Source organism: Bemisia tabaci, chromosome 5 (genome assembly GCF_918797505.1).
Source record: "Bemisia tabaci chromosome 5, PGI_BMITA_v3".
NCBI classification, from domain to species: Eukaryota; Metazoa; Arthropoda; class Insecta; order Hemiptera; family Aleyrodidae; genus Bemisia; species Bemisia tabaci.
In genome coordinates, this window is record NC_092797.1 from 24,196,646 (window position 1) to 24,220,183 (window position 23,538).

The following is a 23,538-nucleotide window of genomic DNA, read 5'->3' on the forward strand; positions in this document are numbered from 1 at the left end:
TACTCTTCATCTATGAACTGAAAATCTATCTCTTCACTCTAGTAAGCTAACACATTGCAACGCTGCTTTTCGCCTGCAAATAACAAAAGTCCGCTTTCTTCCCTCTCAAATTTTTTTTATTATTGTTTACTCATTTCAGGCCTTTATTTTATTCTTTTTTTTGAGTGCTAAAACAAAACCCACATCGCTATGTTCACAATTGTAATCTCGAGCCGGGCGAGCGCTTACAACTGGAACTAGGGATGTTTAAATAATCTATTGCAGTTATTGCGTCGAATTTTTTTATCGTAAAACAAAATAATTATTTTTATTTTTTTTTAACCCTTTTTTCGCGTACCGATCGCAGTGTCACAACACAACTCGACACATCCATCCAGACAAGAACCTTAAATACAAAAATTTTTTCTACGAAATCTGGATCACCCTTTTTCATCCCCTTTTTAGTACAAACTACGTACAAGATTCACTGATCAACCGTACATTTAGCAGCCTTCAGCTGAAATGCTCGCTCGAACCATGCCGTGCCGTGCCATGCTCGTGAAATGCATACCTTCAATTTACTCATAGATTTAATTTCATTCAAACTAACATACGTCGAAATCTTACCATTCCTCCGACAAGAAGGCAAAACTAATTTGGATAGCCACATTACAACATATAAAGTAAGAGACGAGTTGAAACGTATAGATCCACAAAAAATTATTCTATTTTTAAAAAATACGCTAAACAAAAACACCAGCGAGTGCGAGAAAACTGAAATTAAAAGAGTACTTACATTCTCTGTTAAATACGCGTCAATACAAGAGTATGAGGAACAATTAGAAATCCGCCCGACTACCTTCGACCATAAAGGTAATCCAAACGATATATACCGGCTTGCAAAAGACCGATTAATAGTCGAATTAGCCAAAAGGGGTTATGCTTATAATTACTCAAGTGTAGACAAAGCCAGAACAGCACTAAAGACCATAATCGCAATAAGAGAAAAACACAAAACCCAGTCCGAGCAAACACAGCATTCTACCGACGAGCAGACATCACCTATCAATCCCCTACAAACCCCTTCTCATAGCGGAAACAGCGTAAGAGACTCAGGAATCCTCAGCGACCATCAGACTCCAGAAAACCAAACACAGGAGCAGCAACTCCCGCATACATCAGACGAAAGAAACGAAGAAGAAGAACAAAGGGTAGAACATCAAGAGGAAGAAGAAGAAGAAGAAGAAGAAGAAGAAGAAGAAGAAGCAGAAGAAGCAGAAGATATGGCGCAGAGACCCGAATTTTCAAAACTCAAGATCCCGTACTTCAGCGGAAAGACATCGGAAAACCTCACCCAACATTTCAGACGACTAGAAGCCGAGAAAGATGCGTACGGGTGGACCGACGAAACAGCCAAAAAAGTCCTAGCCTATTTCCTGAGCGACAAGGCTAGAATCTGGTACGACAACGAAAAGAGGAACAATGGATTAAACGAAAAAACCTGGGAGGAGATTAAAGAAGCTTTCGAAGCACGCTTCGTAACAGAAAAAGACAGTTCGGCAATCATAGCCTTCAGCTCAAGGAAACAAAAACTAACAGAGAGACCAATGGATTACTTCGACGCCATGATCGACCTGAGGGAAAAGCTACCACACGAAATAGACGAAAAAACCCTTGTATTATACATCAAAAGAGGCCTTCTACCACAACCAAAAAAAATAGTCCGAGAGCAAAGACCAGAAACGCTGGAAGCCTTAAAGAAAACACTCTTAGGGGCAGAGGAAGCTCTGGAAATCCTAACATCATCTGAGGATGAAGATGAAGAAGAAGAAAAGCCGTCAAAAAGTAAAACACCCGATCGATATAGCAAACTGAAAAAGAAAATGGAGAGGATAGAAGCACTATTGACAGCCGAGGCGGACCACGTTCAACTCGTGGATACAAAGAGACAGGACATCAGAGACATGGTGGCAGCAATAAACCGCCTATCTGCAGGACAGAGCCGGTATGGCGAAAACTCACATATAACATCTGAATGTACATCGAAGGAAATTGAGCGTATATGTTATACATGTGGCAACACCGGACACTACAGCAGATCCTGCGCCTTAAACCGAAACCGGAGAGATTCACGAGGACCATCGCCCGATAGGTACCGAGACAGATCGCCAAGGGACGAATCTTATGAGCGACCGCAAACAAGCCAACTACGCTGCCAAATTTGCGACAAACCTGGCCACGCCGCATTAGCATGCCAGGACTACATGAAGAACCAAAAAAACTAACTACGCCTCAGAATGCCAGTGATTCTCAGGTAATTCAAAAACCAGAGGCTTCCCGAGAATCAAAACAACCCATCAGAGTCTACCTAAACATGGACGTACAAATAGCTCCGGGAGAGGTCACAACAACGCCAGCAAGAGCCCCAAACTTCCAACGAGACGCACGGGCATCTGTAGAATTCCGCCCGTACAAGATAACTTACGCCGATATTGAGCCCAACGAAGAAACGAAGATGATTAACGAAACAGACTTCCTGGTGACAATTATAAATAAGTCAAAATCGCCATTCAAACTGCAGAAAGGCACTCCAATCGGAACTATAAAAAACGGCGAAAAACTGACAACAATGCGATACACCAAAACACAAACCCCGGATTACAGTGAACTTGGTAGATGACACACGAGAAGAAGAAGAAAAACCACGCGTCATCATAGTGGGAGACTATCACATGCATGGAGCAGCGGACGAGGTCAAGAAAACGCTGACTCCCTTTGCCAAGGTCGAAACATTTTGCTCAGCCGGAGCCGAGATGAACGAGGTATTGGATAACCTAAATCATATAACACCTGAAAAAAACCGGAAAACAATTGTAGTTATAGTTGCAGGAAACCGCGATTTTGACCGCCAATATTGCCTCCTAAATCACTCAGCCATTACAAATAACATGCCACTGGGACGCATTAGGGAGCTGGTCCAATCGTACCACGTAGCATATGCTACAATACTACCAAGGTATGACGTCACCAGACTAAATGACAAAATTGGCCTTGTGAATGCGGACATGGTAGGGCAGTTGATACCAGGGAAAAACTTAACAAATATTCGCCTAAACAGTGAGAACCTACCAAAGACAGCATTTAATAACAATGGCAGAGATCTTAATGAAAAAGGCAATAAATTATTAACAGCAATAATAACGGATCACGTGAAAAAAATTATAAATGATCAGCTGGAATTGGGAATTGTAAGTGCAATTGAAAATGGCACCAGAAAAAAATTAAACCTAAAACGCCCTCTCCGAATCAAGGGGGTGGTAAATTTTAAAGAAACATCCCTTATGTTAGATACAGGATCTTCCGTAAACTTAGCGCAGCCAGGATTAGTAAACAAGGACGAAGTACGAGAGGTGAGAAACTTTCAACTTTTAACTGCATCAAGTGAACAATTTTCGCCGAAAGGAGAAGGGATACTCGACGCTGACCTAGGACCGGAAAGACTGCAAATTTCATGCTTCATCACCGACAAAATTCCAGTTCCTGCAATTTTAGGAATACCCTTCTTAACATATTATTCGGCCCTCATTTGTTTCGACACGCAAAAAGTTATACTCAGAAAAAACGTGAAACACCCCATTAAGCTCGAATTCATTCAAGATACGCCAAATTTGAAAACAATCCAGCGGCCCCAACTACAGGATGATGACCAAGATGAAGAGAATCTCATAGGATTCTGCATGGCACTCGCTCCGGTAAAGGAACCTCGTGACAATCACCGGAACTCTGAGGCCTTCACGAAAATCAGCGCAGAAATTAGGCCTGTTGAGCTATCATCACCTCCGAAATTCAGGGAGTCTTATAAATTTGGCGTGCGTAACGCGTCAAGAGATCAAATTGCAAAAACCACAAGGAAATTTTGGGTAAATGACCCAAGATGCTTATCTATTATTCGACACTTCACTACTGGCCACCCCTGGCGCGCGAGTCTATGCAAACTTTTGAATTCAAAAAACAAACTCACGCTCGGATCTTCTAAGCGGCATCGCCTTCAATGTGCAATTAAACATCGCCTATCAACACCTCGTAATTTACTGAGCAGCATAACTGAGTTAAAACGAGGAGCATGTACTGCGGATTGCATAGGGGAATTAGTTCAAAGAAAATCAACGAATTCGCCTACAGGGATGGAACGTACTAAACCACCCAACGTACAGATGAGTTCTCCTTCTGATGAAAAATTTGCCGACAAATTTAATAAATTGCCTCAATGTAAAAATTTACCTACAATTCTTGTAATCTGCTGTGCACTTGCTTGCGCAGTAATGACGATTAAAGAATGGCTAACACATCTAAAAAACCCATTACACCAATATTTCGAAGCAACGGCGAATGCAGTTCGCATTTGTGCCTTCAACACATGTGAATGCTTCCTCTCTTCCTCTATGTTACCGGTGAATTCACTTAGAGACCGTCTGAAAGTGTGCCACAAATTTTTACAACCTGGAAAATCCCAGTACTATCAAGTACTTCGTAAATGTAAATTTAAAAAATTTACACAATTTTTGAAAAAAGAACAACCAAGAACCTTTACTCGGCAGAGAAGAAACTTCGTTCCCCGTCAAACTTATAGCATGTTCTCCACTTCCTTACACTCTCCAGCTCTCACCACCATTTTCAGTCCATTTTTGCGCCAGATTTCCTCTTTCTTTCCATAATTTCACTTCACAACAAAAAATCCACCTTAAAACATTTTCTTCACGGAAAATGATTTTCAGGCATACGCCCTAATTTGATAAAATGTGTTTATTCTTTATTATCTTACTTTTTGATAGAGATTCTAAATGAGTAACGCGCTCTTAAAGTATAAACTCAAACAGCTCTGGAAGAGCTAGGCGGTTGATCAGCGAACCTTAGCCTTGTTTTTCTTCCTTTTTCATCAGCAATTTCCCAAAAATTTAATTAAAATTAGTTTAATTTTTTTTCTTTTGTACCAATCGGTCACTTAAATTTATATTTTTTAAACCGGAACGTGTTCAACAGAACCTTTTAGCTTGACTGCAAATTGCAGTTTGAAACCAGAAAATTTGACCTCTACGGAAAAACACTTGTGTGCATAGGGGGACTAATGGCACATGCGTTGTTCTAGAACCGGGCTAGAATTTGCGCAGTCCAATTGATCTACGTTCATAAAATTCAACATTTTCTCAGCAAACTTGTTCACCAGCAACACAATTTGCTGCTCCTGCGGCACCGAGATGCATCCCAGCCACGAGATGAGACGCAGAGATCCAGCAGTCATACGTGAAACAGAACTCACCCGAGAGTTTGGATGCATCTTTGTGTCGCGGAAACAGCAAATTGAGAGCAACGCATATCTACGCAATGGCGAAGAGACATATGACCCGGGAGCGTTGTCGAATTGTCTCATCAACTTAGTAGAAAGAATACCTTATACAGAGCATCTTTCGAAAAATTAAATGAGTGCAATTTTTGCCGAGCGGAGCTGCGAGCATTGAGATGTGAACCCTAGATCCCTTATGATCACGTGCACAATACGGTTCATGTTGCGGTGCGTGCAGCCCCGTTCGATGGAAATGCGTCCATTATTCTTCACGATGAAATGCGCAGAAATAATTTCAACTCTTATCAAAATACGGAACCTTCATTTTGGCACGGAGAAGGACGCGCGAGAATGGCGGACTACCGGGACCGAGCACCAAACAGATACAATTTTGAATAATTTATCAACAAATTCACGGCAATTTGAGTTTTTAATTTTAATTTTTTTAGTCACAGTCTCGGAAGCGTTGCGGTACTCGCGCGCCCTTTTCCTTGCTCAAAAATTCAGTTAATCAAAAATTATATTGAGACACCGATCTTAATAGAGAAAAGTCGATCAAGGATTAAGTCTTAGTAGACAAAATTATTAAATTATCAGCAAACCTCTCACACTCGTGATTCTCCAACGATGTTTGAGACTCTGTTTTCCTTCACGGCGCGGGCCCCCCTGTTGCAGTGATGCATAATTGCCCGCCAAACGTAATTTCAAAATTAACAGCAGACTGACCGTCGCTTCCCGCAGAGTTTGACAAATTTCATTTTTTTCGTCTATATAAGTCGATCAGTAATTACTTTTAAGTGAAAGAGCAGCGCTGCAATGAAGGGTCTCTCGCCGCGTCGTTCAGGCAAACTTTAGCGCACATTTTTACGCAAAGTTTACAGTCCCCAATTCGATCAATTTCAATCATATATTCAATTTCAATATCTATTCAATTCATTCAATTACTTCAATCCATCAAATTCATTTCATTTTGAGTTCATATTACGTTAATATTTCGTTGTTCAACTAACATAGGAGCGCGTCTCGATCTCCACGTGAGCCATAATTCAAATAGGAAACCATTCTTCCTAGAGCTCATGAGGTGGTCCAGAGTCGCCCTTGTGTGGGAGGAACAACGAAGTATATGAGCTTCATAAGAAATAACGGAAACTGATACCAAATTATTTCGCACACTTACTAGGAAAATCATTGAAATTTTCCTCTGTGCAAAGAAACGAAGCGCAACGCGCAGTTTGTAAAAAGAGCAATTCCGATAGGAATAAGTTTAGTTTTTAATAGTTAAGTCCCATGAGTAAATATACTTAAGTAAAAGACCGATAATTCGGCATTAAACGTCCCACATTTAAATTACAATTCCATAAAGAACTAATTTGTCTCATTATTATGCTTTTTGAAATATACGGAAGAACTTACGCCCACATTACAATGGAGCAGACCTCTTAATACCTAGGTGGCTTCCTTGCAAGCTTCTCAACATTCAGAAAGTTCAACTTTTAATTATTTTTACACTCCATTTCTTTAAATCCCATGCTGGACAGACGCGGCGCACACTGGTCCGGGCCAACAGGAGAGGCCGAACACAAACTAATAACTTCGGAAACTTATAAGATCGAAACTAGTAACGAGAAAGTTTAAGAGCGACTACATTGGTTCTTTCATAAAATTCCCGTTCAGAGACAGTCTGTCTGATTGGTTTCTTTGAATAAACACATACCAAAATTTAAATTTTCAGTCAACACCTTGATGTCCGACCTTTACTGTTTGCTCATACCACTGTGCGGCGTAAACCATGACGTGTTAATAGCTAAGCCATTTGAATCTGTGGAAAATGATCGATACCACGACCGTAGGTTTCCCATTAATTTGAGTGGATCGAACAATAAATCGCAAGACACAAGCAATATGCCATATTGAGATGAAATTTACACAATAAACTACCGGCGTAAAGGAAAGAAAACTTGAGTAACGAACGGTCAACATCACTCCGAAATAGCCTCGGCTATGTTCACTAGCTACCACTAGAATGAAACATTTTGGTACCATAATGCGAAACGTACCAGGATGAATCGCGTCAATTTAACATGTACAATTCCACCATGATCAATTCAGTTTCTTTTCCTCCTTTCTTTTACAAAAAACAGGCACTACGCCTTCACAAAGGTTGATCTTTCGTTGCTCAATGCCTCGCCAGAGCATCAGAAACAAAACCAAATTAGTTCCAGAAATTAGTTCTATATTAGTCCTTAGTTTAAGACTTAAAAGTTACTGGAAATTATGATAAAATTTAGATGTTATACAGAACAAAACTAAGTCATGCATAGATGACAGTGAGCTTTTCTCTCATTTCTTTTCTCTATTGTCTTACTTTTACGACTCGAACGTGCAAACTCGGTTAATTTACATCAACAATTTTAAAGCACGAATCATAGCACAGAACAAAACTAAGTCATGCATAGATGACAGTGAGCTTTTCTCTCATTTCTTTTCTCTATTGTCTTACTTTTACGACTCGAACGTGCAAACTCGGTTAATTTACATCAACAATTTTAAAGCACGAATCATGCTCACTAAGTATTAGAATTAAAAAGGTTAAGGGTAGTATGTAGGAGAAAGAAAATTTTTTTTTAGGAGGCCACTCACTACGCCTGAGCAACAGTTTCCAAACAACATGAAAATTTCATCAACCTCCCCCCCTCCCCACAGATGTTAGGGACGATCCAATGGTCGTCGTAGGGATCATACCCATCAACGGTCATCTACCTTCAGAACACCACAAATTTTCCTTCATTTAGGACTCCGAAGCGCTTCTTTAAAACAGAACTTTCAAAAACGCGCCTCTGGGACCTAAATGAAGAAAAATAACCATTCACAACACTTATTTTCTTCTTGCAAGACACGGCAACATAAATTAAGGCTCCTAAAATGCTAGATTTCTGAGATATACAGAAGAAACGAAAATCAGCATCTTGTAAAAACGAGCTTTCAACGATTACACGTATCCAGACGTGGATATAATGCACGAAGCCCAAAGAATTGCCACTCAACTTAGGAAAACTTCGTGTAGTATGTTCAAACTGGTTCTGTCTCTTCCAAACTTAATTATAAGAGCCGTCGGGGAACATCTGCTACTGTCAATACAAACTCCAGCAATAAATATATTATAGTGAAATAAGCTTAAAATTGAATGTATTTTAGTATTTTTAGTAAAGTGAGCGCCAGAGTAAAAGCCGGCGCAGCCGCAGTGTTCTCAAAATGAAGTAACTTTTCATCTTTGACACGTTAATTAGATCTACTCACTATCTCCCTCTCAAAAAATCCCTCAGTTCATGACGAGAACCGAACGGGATCGTTCACGGCAGCATTTTGGCAGCACTGTGATTGCGTTGGCCCCTACCTGCCACATCATTTCAAAAACATGAAGATAAAATAAATAATAAATGAATATAACAATAATAATAGTAGCCACACCATTTCGAAATAAAATTTAGGCATTAGAAATAAGATGTAAATAACTTCGAGTAACTATAGGCTAAGAAAAATGCAATTAAATTAAACTAATTGCTTAAATGGAGACAACCCAGCGTTGCCAAATTTCTCGACCCTCCTCTGCACCTTAATTGTGGGCTGAAATGTTCTCTACGTCGAGCTATTTGCGCCGCCTAGCGCATACAACCATCTTAGCCTTGTTTACTTCAGCCTTCATGCCTTGTTAATAGCCTTGTACAGTACAAAAAAAAAAACTTAAATCAATAGCTCAGTAGATCAATAGTTCAGTAGTTCATTAGTTTAGTAGCAACCTCCTAATACATAAGGCAAACGCACAATGCATGTAGAGAATGCAATTAACTTTGTGGCAATTTGCACCTCGCACTTTGACTTTGCATGACAGATCGTCGTATGAATCGAAACATTGTTATTCCACACTTTGTAGACTTTGGAATCTGCTTTAAAATGCTTAAAATCAACCTTAAAAAAAAAAAAATACCCATTACAGACAAATACCAAGAAAGAGACGCTTCAGAAGAGACGAGACTTCCTAGTGAAAGTACTTTCAGCGAGTAATTCAATTTTTTTTTTTTTCCTTCAGAAAAGAAATGAACCATACTAGTGCACATAAATAACTTTGCATAATTACATGTTTAAAAAACATGCCTAACCACCCTCAACTATCCACGATAGTTCGCATGATTTATTAGCATGTCGCATGATTTGCAGCACTTTTTCTTCCATGCTAAGTAGATCCGTACTAGTAGAAGAGTTAACTTATTGAGATAAAAAAAGGCTTGTATACAGCAAGAACCTCGTACAAGGTAATTTTTACTTTTGATAAAAAAAAAATAACTTTTGTAGACGAAAGAAGATTTATCCGTTTTCCTCCCCTTACTCTTGTTACAGGCCTTGTAAATAGTTCTGCACTTATGCACTTAGCACTGAATGCACTTACCCAACATTGTAAATAGTATGTACATTAGAACATTAAAAATCCTAAGGAAATTACTCAACCACTCAAGTTCCGCGGACAGGCAATTAATGAGCTTCCGGCAGCCGAACCGACGGACCCCATAGAGCAAAAGGGATGACGAAAAATGGACACCGCCAGCAACAACGCCTTAGCGGGGAACGGAACCCCCCTCCCCCCCTCCCTCACAACTCCATTACCACAAGTTTCAGCGCGAAGCAGCTCATCACGCCCTGACGAGCTCGAACACTCGAGCGCGACCAAAAAAACGTGGAACAGCAGTTGGCAACAAAGCCAGGCCGCCAATTTAAATCCAACCAAACAGTGCGATTTTGGTTGGATTTACGTCAGATTTTGTCCACCACAATTAGCAGCCCCGCCGACATACCAAATCAGTCACCGCGGCACTAACCACATGTGGAAATCTGACCAACACGAAGATGTGGACACCAGGGTATTCAGACACAATTGGCAACTCCGCCGAATCGCCCAACAATCTACACAGCACTTAAAACGCATGGAAACCCGCTATGCAAAAGAAACCCAAATTCCTTTATCATAACACCAACTGGCAACAACTCTGAACTACCAAATTGATCTCCACGACAGCAATGGGCGGAGATCTGCAGGAGGAAATAGCATTTTTTTTTATGGGGCAAAATCTTCTATATTAAGCCCACCTTTTTTTATTCTTGCTACTTGCGTTACTCAGCACAAAATCGCAGACTGAGGTCGGGGAGATCGCGAAAAATCTTTATTTTTTGAGTAAATCCATTATATCACTGCTCAAGCCTTTATTTTCCGAAAAAGCTAAAAATCAAGCCGACCTCAGGACCTCCAGAAAATTACCTTCACCTCGCCCCACTTCCACGGTCACTCAAAACGACCTGCCATGTACCGACCAACCACGAAATCGTCGCCCAAATCGCCAGTGGCCAATCGTCTCAAAGCTGCCAACACCGCTCGAAAATGCAGAACTAGGAGTATTAGAGGGATTACCATGTTGCAACTCTCGCGGCGCCAAAGAAACTCAACCCCAAAGCTCTACCCACGGGCCACACCAAATTCACGGGACTGCAAGCGGACCTCAGCCTCACTGGGTTCCAGGGCAGACGCCCCAACCCCCACCCCATGCCTCTGCTTCCAGGGGGCCCAGGGCGAACGCCCCCCCCCCCCCCCCGCCGACACAATTTGAGTGAAATGAGTAAAAAAAACATTAGCTTTAAGTGTACATACATAATTAGGAGTAAAATATTTTTTTTTCTTCTTTATAAAGTAAAAACCACGTAACCAGTCAAGCATCAATCATGACCAAAAGTTTACACGCCGAACAACGCTCAGCTGTTCAAGACACCCGATATGAACAAGAAGCTCCTCGCTCTCCGGCCCCGCGCCGAGAGTCAGCGGCCTTCCCGCCAGCTGATCGACTCGTATAACGCCGGCGACAACCGCCGAGCGTTCCCCAGCGTCATATTTCACTTCCAATCTATCCCTGTACAGTTAAATCTTTGTAATTAGACCCATTGTTTAGATTTAAGAATGACAGCAGCAGGTTAATGCTCCCAAACGGACGGGCGCGATGACTGATAATAATTTTTATCACACTTCCCCAGTCCCTACAAAATCATACCCCAGTGTTGACTAGCTGCTTCCAAAACGCTCGACCTCCCAGTGACCCACTGCGGATAATGAGGTCATTATCCTGTGTCGTTGTAGGGGGAGTATAACGGAATATTGGAGTTACGGCGGTTTTGGAAGCAGCGAGCCAATATCGCGCCGGGAAATCGGTGGTTCCGCGAGTTTTTCATGACACAGCTTGTCACATCCGTCAGTGACATCGCTCGGTGACATCACCAGACACAGCCTTGCCAGATAGCCCGAGAAATCCCCCAATTGCGTATACCCCAGTCTCGGGCGCCGGGCGACCGTGGGTCCACGGGTGGCAACCTAACCAGTTGCTTTCCGCGGATTTCGGAGCCCTGACGGATGTGACATGCTTGGTCAGGGGATTTTGGCGTGCTAACCGTGGGAACGACGCCCAAGTTAGCAGGCCTAGGGGGCCCACGAGGAGCTCTCTGAAATCCCCTGAAGTCAGTCGTCTCGCCAACCGTGCATACGCCTCCTCGCGGACCCCTCGACACGCGTCTCACCCCGTAGTCAAGTCCTCGAGTATCCCTCGGCCGAAAGTTGTGGTCCTACGGTCCGTCCCCGACCCCCCTTTCGCCCAGCGGCCTTTTACCCCCTTTTTGAGTCCTCGACTCCTCAAGTTGCCCCATCCCGCGTCTCACCCCGGTGATTGAGCTTTGAGCACCCCTCCCCACGCCGAAAGTCCCGTCCAGCGGCAGCATCCCCGACGGCTCTTCCTGCCTGGAGACCCCCTCCCCCCTTTTTGTAGTAGTTGTATCTGTGTGATAGTTGTTAGAGGTCTGTGTGACCTAGTTGTAGTTGTATACCATCATTTTATACCATCATTATCGTTTTACCCAATACACGAGCGGCCACCCCTAGACTGTGAGTCTTGTTCTTTCCTTAGGATACCACTCTCAAGGTAGGTGACCATTTATTAGAGTGATAGGGCTCTTACATCCCCCCTAGACCATTTCCCCTTTCTCTAGGACTACCCTATCTGGTGGATTCGCCCCCATTCTGCGACCATCCCCAACGTGTTCAGCTACTTGGCTCTGAGAGCTGAGCACGTTATACAAAGATTACAAACTGGAATGGACCGGGGCATTGGGGGTACGGCGAGGAACAAAAGGAATGAGAGGGGGAACGGAGAAAGGAATTCGGGAATGGGTTGATCAAAGAATACAAAAAACGTCCAATTCGTGTAATCTTTATTCCCATTAGTGACATACATGAGCCGCGTTGTCTTACCTCTCTCTATAAAGGGACTCTAAACCGACCCTGTTACAGTGGCGAGTCTTGAAAGTTGGCAACACTGTTTTTACTCCATTTAAATGTATGTAAAACAATCGATTCCATGTGAGGCGGCTTGCCTCGCCTAAGATCGATATTTTTAATGGGTTTACATATAAAGCGTCCAGCCCACGTACAAACTGGGGCTCTCAAACTGGCACTAATTCTTCCATTTCTCAGCCATTTCTGCACGGAATGCCTTGAAAATTTCAAGATCTGATCTGTGATGTATCACGAACACATCGGTTACCCTCAAAGATCGTCGGCTCGACGATCTTTGAAAGGCAACAGTCAACAGTTCCATCGATGAGCCTCTTTGAGGCCCCTAGTTTGTAGGTGGGCTGGACGCTTTACATGAAGGAAAAACAGTGTCGCCAACTTCCAAAAATCGCCACTGCCCTGTGAATCGTCGAATCGAGGTCGTTGGTCCTCACAACAATTTCTGTGTATAGAACGAGGTGAGTAGAACTCCAAGGAGTATGGCGACTTGGCGAGGTCGAAGCGACGAGAGAACTTGGCAAAAACCGCAGGAGTCCGTAGAACGGGAACTTGCAGAGGGGATAATCTCCTGACGACGATGCCATTATCCTTGCCAGTAAAATAACAATGAGATAACAGGAAAGCGACAAAGATGCTGCCTCTCTCTCCGCAATAAAACGCAGTGTTTCAGACGAGCCTCTCCGTGAATTATTCACCTAATTATACGGCTCAGAAGCTGCGGTTTTGCGCACGGGGTCTACGGAACCGTTCGGTTTGCGTTTAAACGTTCTTTTTCAGGATATCGGAGCTTACTGGCATGAATGAATGACGACGGCTGATGGACGCTTAGAAACCAGCTTGACGTTGTCGCCGATGAGGGTTGCCACAGAATTTAGAGAATTCAATTCCCTGACATTTCCCTGATTTCTCTGCCACATTTGGATAATTTACCCTGAAAATGAAGGATACGCCAGATGCTCAAAAATACGTCATGATCTGGAATAGTTTTCAGGAAAAATTTGTTGTTCGAAACATTGAACCCATTCTAGAAAGGAAGTACATGTGACTTGACCACTTTTCCCTGACATTGTCGTCATTTTCCCTGAAATTTCCAAGTTTTTCATGATTTTCTACAATTCCCTGACATTTCCAGAGTTTCCCTGGCTGTGGCAACCTTGGCAGATACACCCGCCACTGGTCAGAAAATTCGGGCTCTCACTGGAAAAAAAGGACTTAATAAATTCGACAAGAAATAAATACTCTTGAATCACGTGAGTGTTCGAATCGAGAGCCCAGCCTCTCCATTTAAGCGGATGGTTGTTTATTCTGTTATCACTGCAGTCTCATTTACCAATTTCACGATGTAACGCCGTGTGCTGGTTTTTATTTTAATTTCTTTTTTATTTTTAATTCGTTTTGCAGTTGATAATGGTGCCGTAAGGTACCGAAACGTCCTGCCTTTATATTTTGTAATTTAGCCTTGTTTCCGCTTTTTCCTGTGTTTTCGACAACGGGTTCCATACATACGGATGATATGATTTAATGTCCACAGTATTTATTTTTTCACTTGCATATTTTACAAAATATCTTTTCGGCAATTCTTTCATTCAATACACACATGTCTTAATTTAGTGTTTCAAATATTTATTTTTCTGAGACCATGTTTAAATTTAATTTATTAATCTTGCTTCATGGAAACTATACAAACGTAAGGAAACCTTTTTTGGAAAAAAAAGAAAAAACAAGGGAGAGGGGTGTTGGGGAAAATGTCAGGTTTTTGTTTTAAAATTGTCTGGATCAACATTACAATTGCGTAAGAGAGGGGTCAAAAATCGGAAAAATCGCGTTACGTAAATCATGGACAGTCCCTTAATTGGTTAAATGCTGAAGAATGGACCACTAGACAAGGTACGAATTTCAGCATTCTAATACATGTTTCTTAACCAGAATTTCACGTAAAACACGATACGCACAACGAAAATTACCGAAATTAACTCCTTACGAAGATATTTGATGATTCTTGATGCGTGAATTGAAACGACCCGCTCATGAAAACTCAACGCTCTACGTGATTCACATCGCGCGCTAAACGTTATCATGAACGTCTCAGCGATATAAAAATCTGGCAACCTCGGTCTTGACGCTTTGGCTCAGCTATAGCAAATTGCTTATAGTTTGAACAACACATGGTGGGAAATGAACATTGCTCGATTGAGAAGCTTGCTGAAACCATTGTAGTGCGCGATTTGACTCACGTAGAGCTTTGAGTTTCTTGTGAGCAGCCAGTTCAAATTCCTCGTAACCAATGTGAAATAAAAAGGTTAATATCTTTGCTAAGAGTTGGTTTCAGTAATTTTCGTTGCGCGAATCGTGTTCTACGTGAAATTTTGGTTAAGAAACATGTATTAGAATGCTTAAATTCGTACCCTGTCTAGTGGTCCATTGTGAACTGCGTACCAGTGTTTGATTTTAAAATGCCCGACTTAAAGAGACCGCTTGAATTGCTGGTTTGGTGCGGAACGCGAACAAGTCAAAAACCGCCCGGAAACGAGATTTTTTCGCTTGATTTTCTCATGTTTTCTCGAGTAGATGTGGGTTACTTCTCAGTTCCTTACCTCTCCCGATTTTCCAGATTCGCATTAACCCTAATTAAAAAAATTTCTGCGACTTATTTAGGAGATGTTTGGCAGTTGGGGCGATTGGACTTCAAACGTGAAAAAAGGAGAATAAATGGAGAAGCACAGCTAAAACGCGGAGAAGCTGAGGGGCACTTTTCAAAGAAATACGCTCTGTCTGTCCATGCGGATGCGTTGGCCGGCTACGATCGACCAAAGCCTCGGTCCTGCTTTCCAATTATTTTGCTCATTCAAAGCTCTCATCTTTTGTTTAGAATCTGTTCGCCTCGCGGCGCAGCTTAATTAAGTTGCCGAGTCTCGATGTCCTCACAATCGCACTTCGATTCTTCATTTCTGAATCCAACCGTTCGCTTCCAAATCAAAATCCTGGGAGCTATACGCCGCACAGTGGATCGAGTCTATCAGAGAGATCGGGCATAAAATGTTTTACTAAAACTGCAAATTTTGATGTTCATTTCGTCACATTATAAAATACAGGCAGTGCTCCAGAAGAAAATTGTCCGAGGGAACCAATGAAATCACTTTTAGAGCCTGCAAGCTTTGTGTGACCAGAGTTATAAGCGTTCAAAGTTTCCAAATTTTGTCCGACCTCTCCAATTGACTCGCTCCCTGTGCGCCATGACCTGCGTCTCGATTGTTGGCGGCTTGCATTGCTATAAGATCGGAATTTATCGATATCTAATGATCTCTATCGATAAATTCCCATCTTAGCAATGCAATTTATCGATTTGCATTATTCGATAACGATACGATAATCGACCCGCTGGACGGACTCGAATTCGGGGGAGGATGCAATGCCAATGCTACCGTGTTATACTGGAGAGAGCCGTATTACTCAAATTTTCGAAATCGAGTTTCCTTCAAAATTCGTCTGTTCTAATTTAAAGGGATCCATCAACTCTACTGAAACAGCAAGATTTGTCTTTTTTGTGTATGAAAAAGTCGTAAGTGCTCAAAACTTGACGTTGTTTCAGACAAAACAGCCGTGAGGTGTATTATTCCGCTAGAGAGCTGTGCTTATTCAGTAAAATGACGCCCTTTTCTACTACCCATTTCTACGCATACAATTTGTTTGCTGCGTGTCCAAAACGCAACCTCAAAAGTATGCAGGAGGTAGCCCACGGAAAAAAAGAGGTAGGGGTTATGTCCGAACTGTTGGATGATATGGACATTTCCAATTAATTGTGGTATTACCCCAATTTATTGTGGTAGTACCCCAATTAATTGTGATATTATCCCAATAAATTGGGGAGTAACCTAAATGTTGCGGTACGACTCCAACTTGAGTTGCGATACTACCAAAATTAATTGGAAATGTCCAGATCATCCAACAAATTGGGGTAGTACCACAATTTTAGGGGATAACCCCTGACACTTTTTTATCCGTGCACATAGGCTGTTTCGCCTAGCCGTGTGGTCTGATATGAGAATGAAAACGGCCCTTATTCCATACTTGAAAATACGATTCGTCGATTTTTAATCATACAACCGACTTTTGAGAGTCTTTCGGGTGATTGTGGCAATTTAAATATGAATTGAAGCTTCTTTCAAAAAGAATTTCCGCTCAGACGCTACTTCGCCCATTTTTTCAAAACTTCGTTTTTGCACTTACGACTCTCTTCAGAAGCACGGTAGAATGGACCAGAGAAAATCCTCCAGAGATCGCGGGGGGTAGGAGTTCAACCCACCGAACGTACAAAAAATGAGCTGGAAATTATAGCAACTAAAATTAAGCAGATTTATTGTTGGGTTGGCCAAAAAGATTCTCTGATGCACCAGGAGGAAATTATGCTAAAATCAATAAGGAAGTAGCTTACTTTAAACTAAAAGCTGTTTGATTCGAGGAATTTTGTTCTTGGTTAGAGAAAAAATCTTCTTGATAGCAAATTCAAGAATATTTCTGCTCGAATCAATTCCATTTTGTCCAGTTTGATATGGTGCAAGGACACGAAGAATGATAGCTTATAATTAGTTACCTTCGACCGCAAAAAACGTACATGACTTGTTAAAATGGTATGTTGGCTGTTCCTTGAAGGGTGTATGATTTTTCATTGAAATACACTTACCTGAAACAAACAAAGGAGCATAACTATTACAACCGAAGCTCTATTCAGAATGAAATGCATGCCATTAAGTGAGTCGAAAGAATTGAAGGAGAATCGATTAAAAAACACTTTTTCGATGACATTAAGTAAAAAAGGGGGTCCGTGAAAAGAGACGCGACAAAGGCTCAGAAGAATTGAAATTTTCGAATCTTTGTTGTTGGTTTCTACAAAATACAAGTTCATGCACAAGTGCAAATTGACAGATAGTGCGTTGCCTTGCTGCGAATACGGTTGCAGCCAAAAAACCGCGGACAAAGATTTCCGGCGAACAAGTAGTTTTTCTCCTCAAGTTAGGAATGATTTCCGGCGGACAAGTAGTTTTTCTCTTCAAGTTATGAACAGCAGTAAAAATCTTTATCCACGAAACAATTACTACGGTTTTGAAAAAGTCAGGTTTCACAAATTTTGACGATTGATTCAAGGACATTCCGTAATTTTTTCTCCTGTGTTCCAGTTTTTTTTTTTGTTTTTTCCATTAAAAAAAATTGTGTATTCGCCTTTTTCTCCACACAGAGCAGATTAAGATTGATAAAAATCCATTATTATTTATGTGACGACACAGATACATCACTTATTCTAAAAATCTTGTTGGCTGATAGAAAGTTTCTCAATGTTACACATTCCTAATGCAGCTGTTTTAGATTATACTTCAAAAGAGAATTTTTGATTTGCAGTTAGAAAGCATTCGAATGTTTAAAAAGAACTCATCTGTAAGAGCCACGACAGAAATTCGGCTAGTTCATTTTTCCCTTTTCTCGAAAGAAAGCATCAATAAGAGTAAACGACATTCCGCATGAAGATGCATTGACATACGCTGGAGCCAGGAGGAGACTTCGTAAATAAAAAACTACACTTCAAGAAACTTCTAATTTGCAGTTTGAGAACATTCAAACGTACTCAAGGTCTTGTACAAAGCCGGAAAATCCATAAAAAACAAGGAGGGCTCTTTGCCCGGCGCAGTCGTACAGTTTAATGACCGTCTGAAAAAATGGGAGTATCAGTCAAGAGGGCATTATAATTGGCAAAAGCATGTAAAAGTCATACGTTGAGCCAAAAATGGCAAAATTTATGGTTTAACGGTTAGCATTTATACTTTTACAGACTGATAATTTTGCCGTGAAAATCCCACGCCGCACCGTTCTGGTGTGTATCGGTGTAATCCAGTGTTTATAATCAATGAGTGTAAGATCTGTAATTTTAGAGAGGTTTTCCTCCCATGAACAAAATGTTCGTAAGAAAAGTAACTTGCCAAAAATACCTTACACCCAAAAATCAAAGATGACTTAGAAATTAAATGAGTAATAAAAATATGCTAAGAAGGCAGAGTTCAGTTTAGAGAATTTTCAATTTTCCTGCAAATGGCTGCAAGTATTCTGAAAATCCATGTTTTATTTGGGTTGGGAGGGGGAAAACCTGTATTTTCCTCTGTTTCAAATGACCACTAATTCAAAAAGATGACATTAGTTGAAAGTAGCCGCACACAAAACGACGAACATGATTTTAACTACTAAAGACGAAAACGAGGTGCCTTAAAATTAAGCCATCACTTTGGAGTCACCAAAGTCTGGCTCGTATGACAGAAATACAAAAGTTGAATCCCTTACGCTTCATAACTGACAACTTTACTGAAACTTTGATACATTTTTTTAATTTACTTTCTCTGTGCACGGTAGGTATAGTATGTACGGAAAAGTCATCGCACAATTGTAATGGATAGTCGCGTCAGAGTTCAGGGAACAAAAGAGAGACGAACCTTGCGTCAAATTTAAACTTTGAAAATTACACGACGCCTATAGTCTAATATTTACGATTTTTTTTTGGGGGGGGGGGGGGTGGTTAAAGGAAATTTTTTACCATAGCTCCGATGGATAGTGGTGAAAAACACAACGACTCAAAAATGTCATAAATTTTATCCCTCACCTTCATGATGCCTCATGGGTTAGGGAATCAAAACACACGCATCGCTCAATTTCACTTCAGGCAATTTTTCAGGGAATATATTTTTTTGCCTCAGGGTCCTGGAAAACTGAAATTGTCCCGTTGAAAATTTTCTCTTCTTTTCAGGATGTTTAAAAGTCCACAAAACTTTGGAAAAAGAGGAATCCGGGTAAATGACGAATTGCAATACCGTCATCCTCCGGTCAAAGTATCACAAGCGCCGTGCGATGTTTCAAAATTTCCGCCGCCATTTTATTTTGTTCACAGAGGAATTGTTCAACGAAGCGGTCCGAAAATATCACTAGACTTTCTTTGTTCTACCGATAAATTTCAGTGAACTTTTCAAACAGATTCATCCAACGATTCCTCTGTAAAAAAAAATAAAATGGCAGCAGAAGTTTCACCATTCGTTTTAACTGAATTTTTTTCTTCTTTTTTTGTACATCATAATATATGTGTATAAAATTACTCTACCGGCGGGGAAAAATAAAAAATTAGGAAGAGCTGTACCTTTTCCGAAGAGACCTCCCAGAAACTGGACACAGGCGTTAGGTCCGAGTACCGGTCGTCAAGTTTGACTCCAATGCGTGCGAAAAAATTGAAGGAATTGCCCGTGAATTTCATTACACCACCTTAGAGCACACTCAGAGCGACAAATTTTCACGAAAACCTATCTCAGCGTACGCTTACATTAGACTACTCCGTTCTCTTTCGAGACGACTGTGGATTCGATTCTTCACTTGGTTTCGGCTCACAAAACTACGGACCTGCGAATTCCGAATCCGAATAATTTCAACAGCGGTGAAACACAAACAAAAATTCTGGAGTCCACCCATGCAAGAGCGTCTCGAATGAATGCGAGTAGAGGAAAACAATCGCGGTTATGATTTGATTTTTTCAACAGTCGCCGAGTATTACTTAACTCATCCAGAGTTTCTTCGCATATTAGCATTGAAATTTATGTGTTACCTACTGGCATAAAATGAGCTTGTATTTCAGAGAAGTTAACACGTAATCTGTGCTTACTTAATAGACTTCAAGATTCCTAGAATAATTGAATTTAAAAATCTCATATACTTATTAGGAAAACGACAAAAAAAGGGGGGAAAACCCGAATTTAAAAAGAAAACATTGAAAACTTGGCGAGGAAAAAACCCCGATCAGTGGTTCAGAAAACTTTCGACGGAGCGGGTTGTGTGCTTCGGGCCCAAAAATAAGAGGGCCACGAACACTAAAAAGGTAAACCGAGGCGCTTCGGTGTGAAAATGGCGCAGTTGTTTCTCACAAAATTTCGATCGTTTTATTAAAAGTAAGTATAAGGGCAAAAGGCTGAATAAAATACCATGTATGAAAGCATGTCACTTTAAAGCACTCTATGGCGCTGTGCATCTAACGCCCCCTATCGAACCACGAGCCTTTGGACATCAAGCACCTTTGAAATCATATAATAGGTAGCATTGAATTTTTGAAGGGGGGGGAGGTGATTTTAAAAATGGAAAGGTTATTTAAAAAATGGGTGGGATCAATGCTGGGCTGGGAATATTCTGAATCCCTGATTCTAATATTAATCATAAAATACTTACACTTCCGTAGTAATATTCCTGATTTTGTTTTTTTTTTTGGGGGGAGGGGAAGGGGGGCTTCCTCAACTTTTCCGGTTTTTCATGGTTTTTGAACCTGCAAACACCAAACACTTACAGACTTTCGTGTCGATTTCCTCTTTTTAAAAAAACGTTTGGGACCTTACACATAAAGACACCTTAAAACTTTTACCAAACCCTTCTTCATACGATTTTCTGACTGACAAAACAATTAATAACCTGCAAAATCGTTGCCCATTCTTTTGTTTCTCTTGTTTCATGGACCGTCTTCTTGTGACTTCATAGTCACCTTTCTTCTCGCCAAGCATCATTCCAAGACCTGCATACACTGAGGCAGAAATAAAACAGAGATACAGCACGCCAGTGTTCATGGAGTGGACTTCCTTGTCTGCACTGAGAAGCGGAAACCGAGCAACTTCCATGGGGCCTCTACACTGCCGAGCTAACAATAAGTAAAAACGTCGTATGAGCATTAGAATGTTGCCAAATTTCCTCTCAGAAAATATTTAATAATGAAGGAAGTTATGAATATTTTTCCTTGGAGTTTTCAGTCTATTTATAGATCAAATTAAAATAGAAATCCTCTGAAAAATCGGAGAGAAATATTCACGAATTTTTCTGAAAATCCGTGATTGATCGAGCGAAATTTGGCAACACCTGATGGCTCACACGGGGTTCTTCCTCAGGACGGTAGGACATGAATCCACTTTTCGAGGTTTACGGCAGATTTACCAGGTGAACGAGTTGCTCAGGTGGTGAGTATCCGTGTGACTGACTATGCTGCCGTGCTAAGGAAGAACGCCGTATGCGCCTTCAGACGTTGCCAAGTTTCCTCCGATAGAAACCGAAATTACAGGGAAAATTTTGGATATTATCCTCTCAAATTTTCTGACAATTTTGTACACAATTTAATTTCAAATATCTGAAAATTTCAAGGAAAAATATGCATAAATTTTGTCAAAAATACAGATTTTATCAAGGGAAATGTGGCAACTCCCAACTGTTCATACAGCGTTCTTCCTTAGCAGGGCAGTATGAGTGAGGGGGTTGTTAAACCACGATCAAAACGCCCAAAATAAGCCCGTGCGGTCATTAATGGATGTATTGGGATTGAGAGGATTCGATCCGACCCGTGAAATACGATACGGGCCAAGCTAAAGATGCGTTCTCGGGGTCTAAAGTGATCACGACCGGTTTCCACCTGGTTGCGGTGTTGTTGGTTTCCCACAAATTGAACAACGCTAGGAGCAAACAGAAATATTTAAAATGTTTTTTTTGGTGACAGAACATCCAATTTTTACGGTAGGTGCGAGTCTCTTGTCTCTTCAAAATTACAAGATGCCTACGTGCATAGATCCTAATTGCTTGACTCACGATTGGACAATTTTTACATTAACCAAGAAGAATTTTAGATCTTTCAAAGCTCTATGGGCTTAGGGACGTGTTGCCCGGAGGAACACAGATGATGTCCCTCATCATAGAGTGCTCACGTACCGAGCATTGTGAAAGCCACGTTAACTTCGAGCAATAACTGTTTCTAATTTCGAAAGAACTTTTCACATGCATTCACGCTGAAAATGAAAAATTCGAAGTTTTCACGGAGGTTCAACGTCGGAATGCCGAGCGAACGTTAAACCGTCTTAATGTTTTAGTACCCTTCCTTGCACTCATTGTATCGCCAATACTCATTGGTTTATTTTGAGTAGTTTTCTAAGCGTTATTTTATTGAAAAGTGTCATTATGAGACATTCCGTATTTTTCACATTTAAGGCTTTTTAAAAAAGAAAAAAAAAAATTCGTTGTATGCAAGATATAATACTTGCGTTTTAACATAACTGCAGATATATAGTTCAGTCTAATCAAACGGAGGCTTGCATTCCAGTATGACATTCTTCAAATTCAAAAATACGATGTTGTAACATCGATGATTTTACGTGTTGCTTCGGTGCTTGGAATTCCCCCTCATCCTCCCCGTAAAATGCTAAATAGGAAAATTAATAAAGCTTGCAAAAGACAAAATGTTTGAAATCTTTCAAATAAACTGAAACTCCACTTAGTCTTGATTATTACTTAGTGCACGTGAGAATATTCCTGGTCGGACATCAACGAAAAATGTACTTGTACCTAGTTTCGTGCCGTAAAATCCAAATATTTTAGTTCTATACTTGGATTTGGCAAATTGGCAAAAAGGAGAAATTCGCGAAGGATCCGTTTTTCTAATTGCATCCGTTTCCACACAGCAGCACAGCACAAACAGCCGACGCCACAATATTCCGTTATGTATGTACTTTTAAGCGCTGCGTGTAAAAACGACGGATGTTCCAATGAAACATCCGTTGTTGTTACGAATACCTACCTGAAGCTTCGTAATGAACCGTTACTCAGCTGAATAGAAACTTAACGCAACTCGAATACAAGCGCATAAACCTCGGAGGCATGCAAATATAAACAATAACTTACATATGTACTTGGGTCTATCTTACATATAAAAGCAGGTAGGCGCACCAACACTTAAATGTGTTTTTCAAATTAAATAATGAAAGTACATGACAACCGCGCGTAGGTCAGTGCAACACTCGAA

The 23,538-nt window shown here is 40.9% G+C and overlaps 1 protein-coding gene across 4 annotated transcripts in view; it reads right to left on the minus strand.

The window, feature by feature from the left end:
• Positions 1 to 23,538, minus strand: part of Rgl (Ral guanine nucleotide dissociation stimulator-like) — a 96,665-nt gene that overhangs the window by 65,780 nt on the left and 7,347 nt on the right. For 2 of the 4 annotated variants that reach the window (XM_072300445.1, XM_072300444.1), the window contains exon 1: positions 19,867 to 20,112. The exons of the other annotated variants lie outside the window; for them this stretch is intronic. In XM_072300445.1, the coding sequence (XP_072156546.1) occupies positions 19,867 to 19,980 (114 nt within the window). In that variant the 5' untranslated portion in view covers positions 19,981 to 20,112. Of the gene's footprint in view, positions 1 to 19,866; positions 20,113 to 23,538 lie in introns of those variants that run through there. 4 annotated transcript variants of the gene reach the window in all.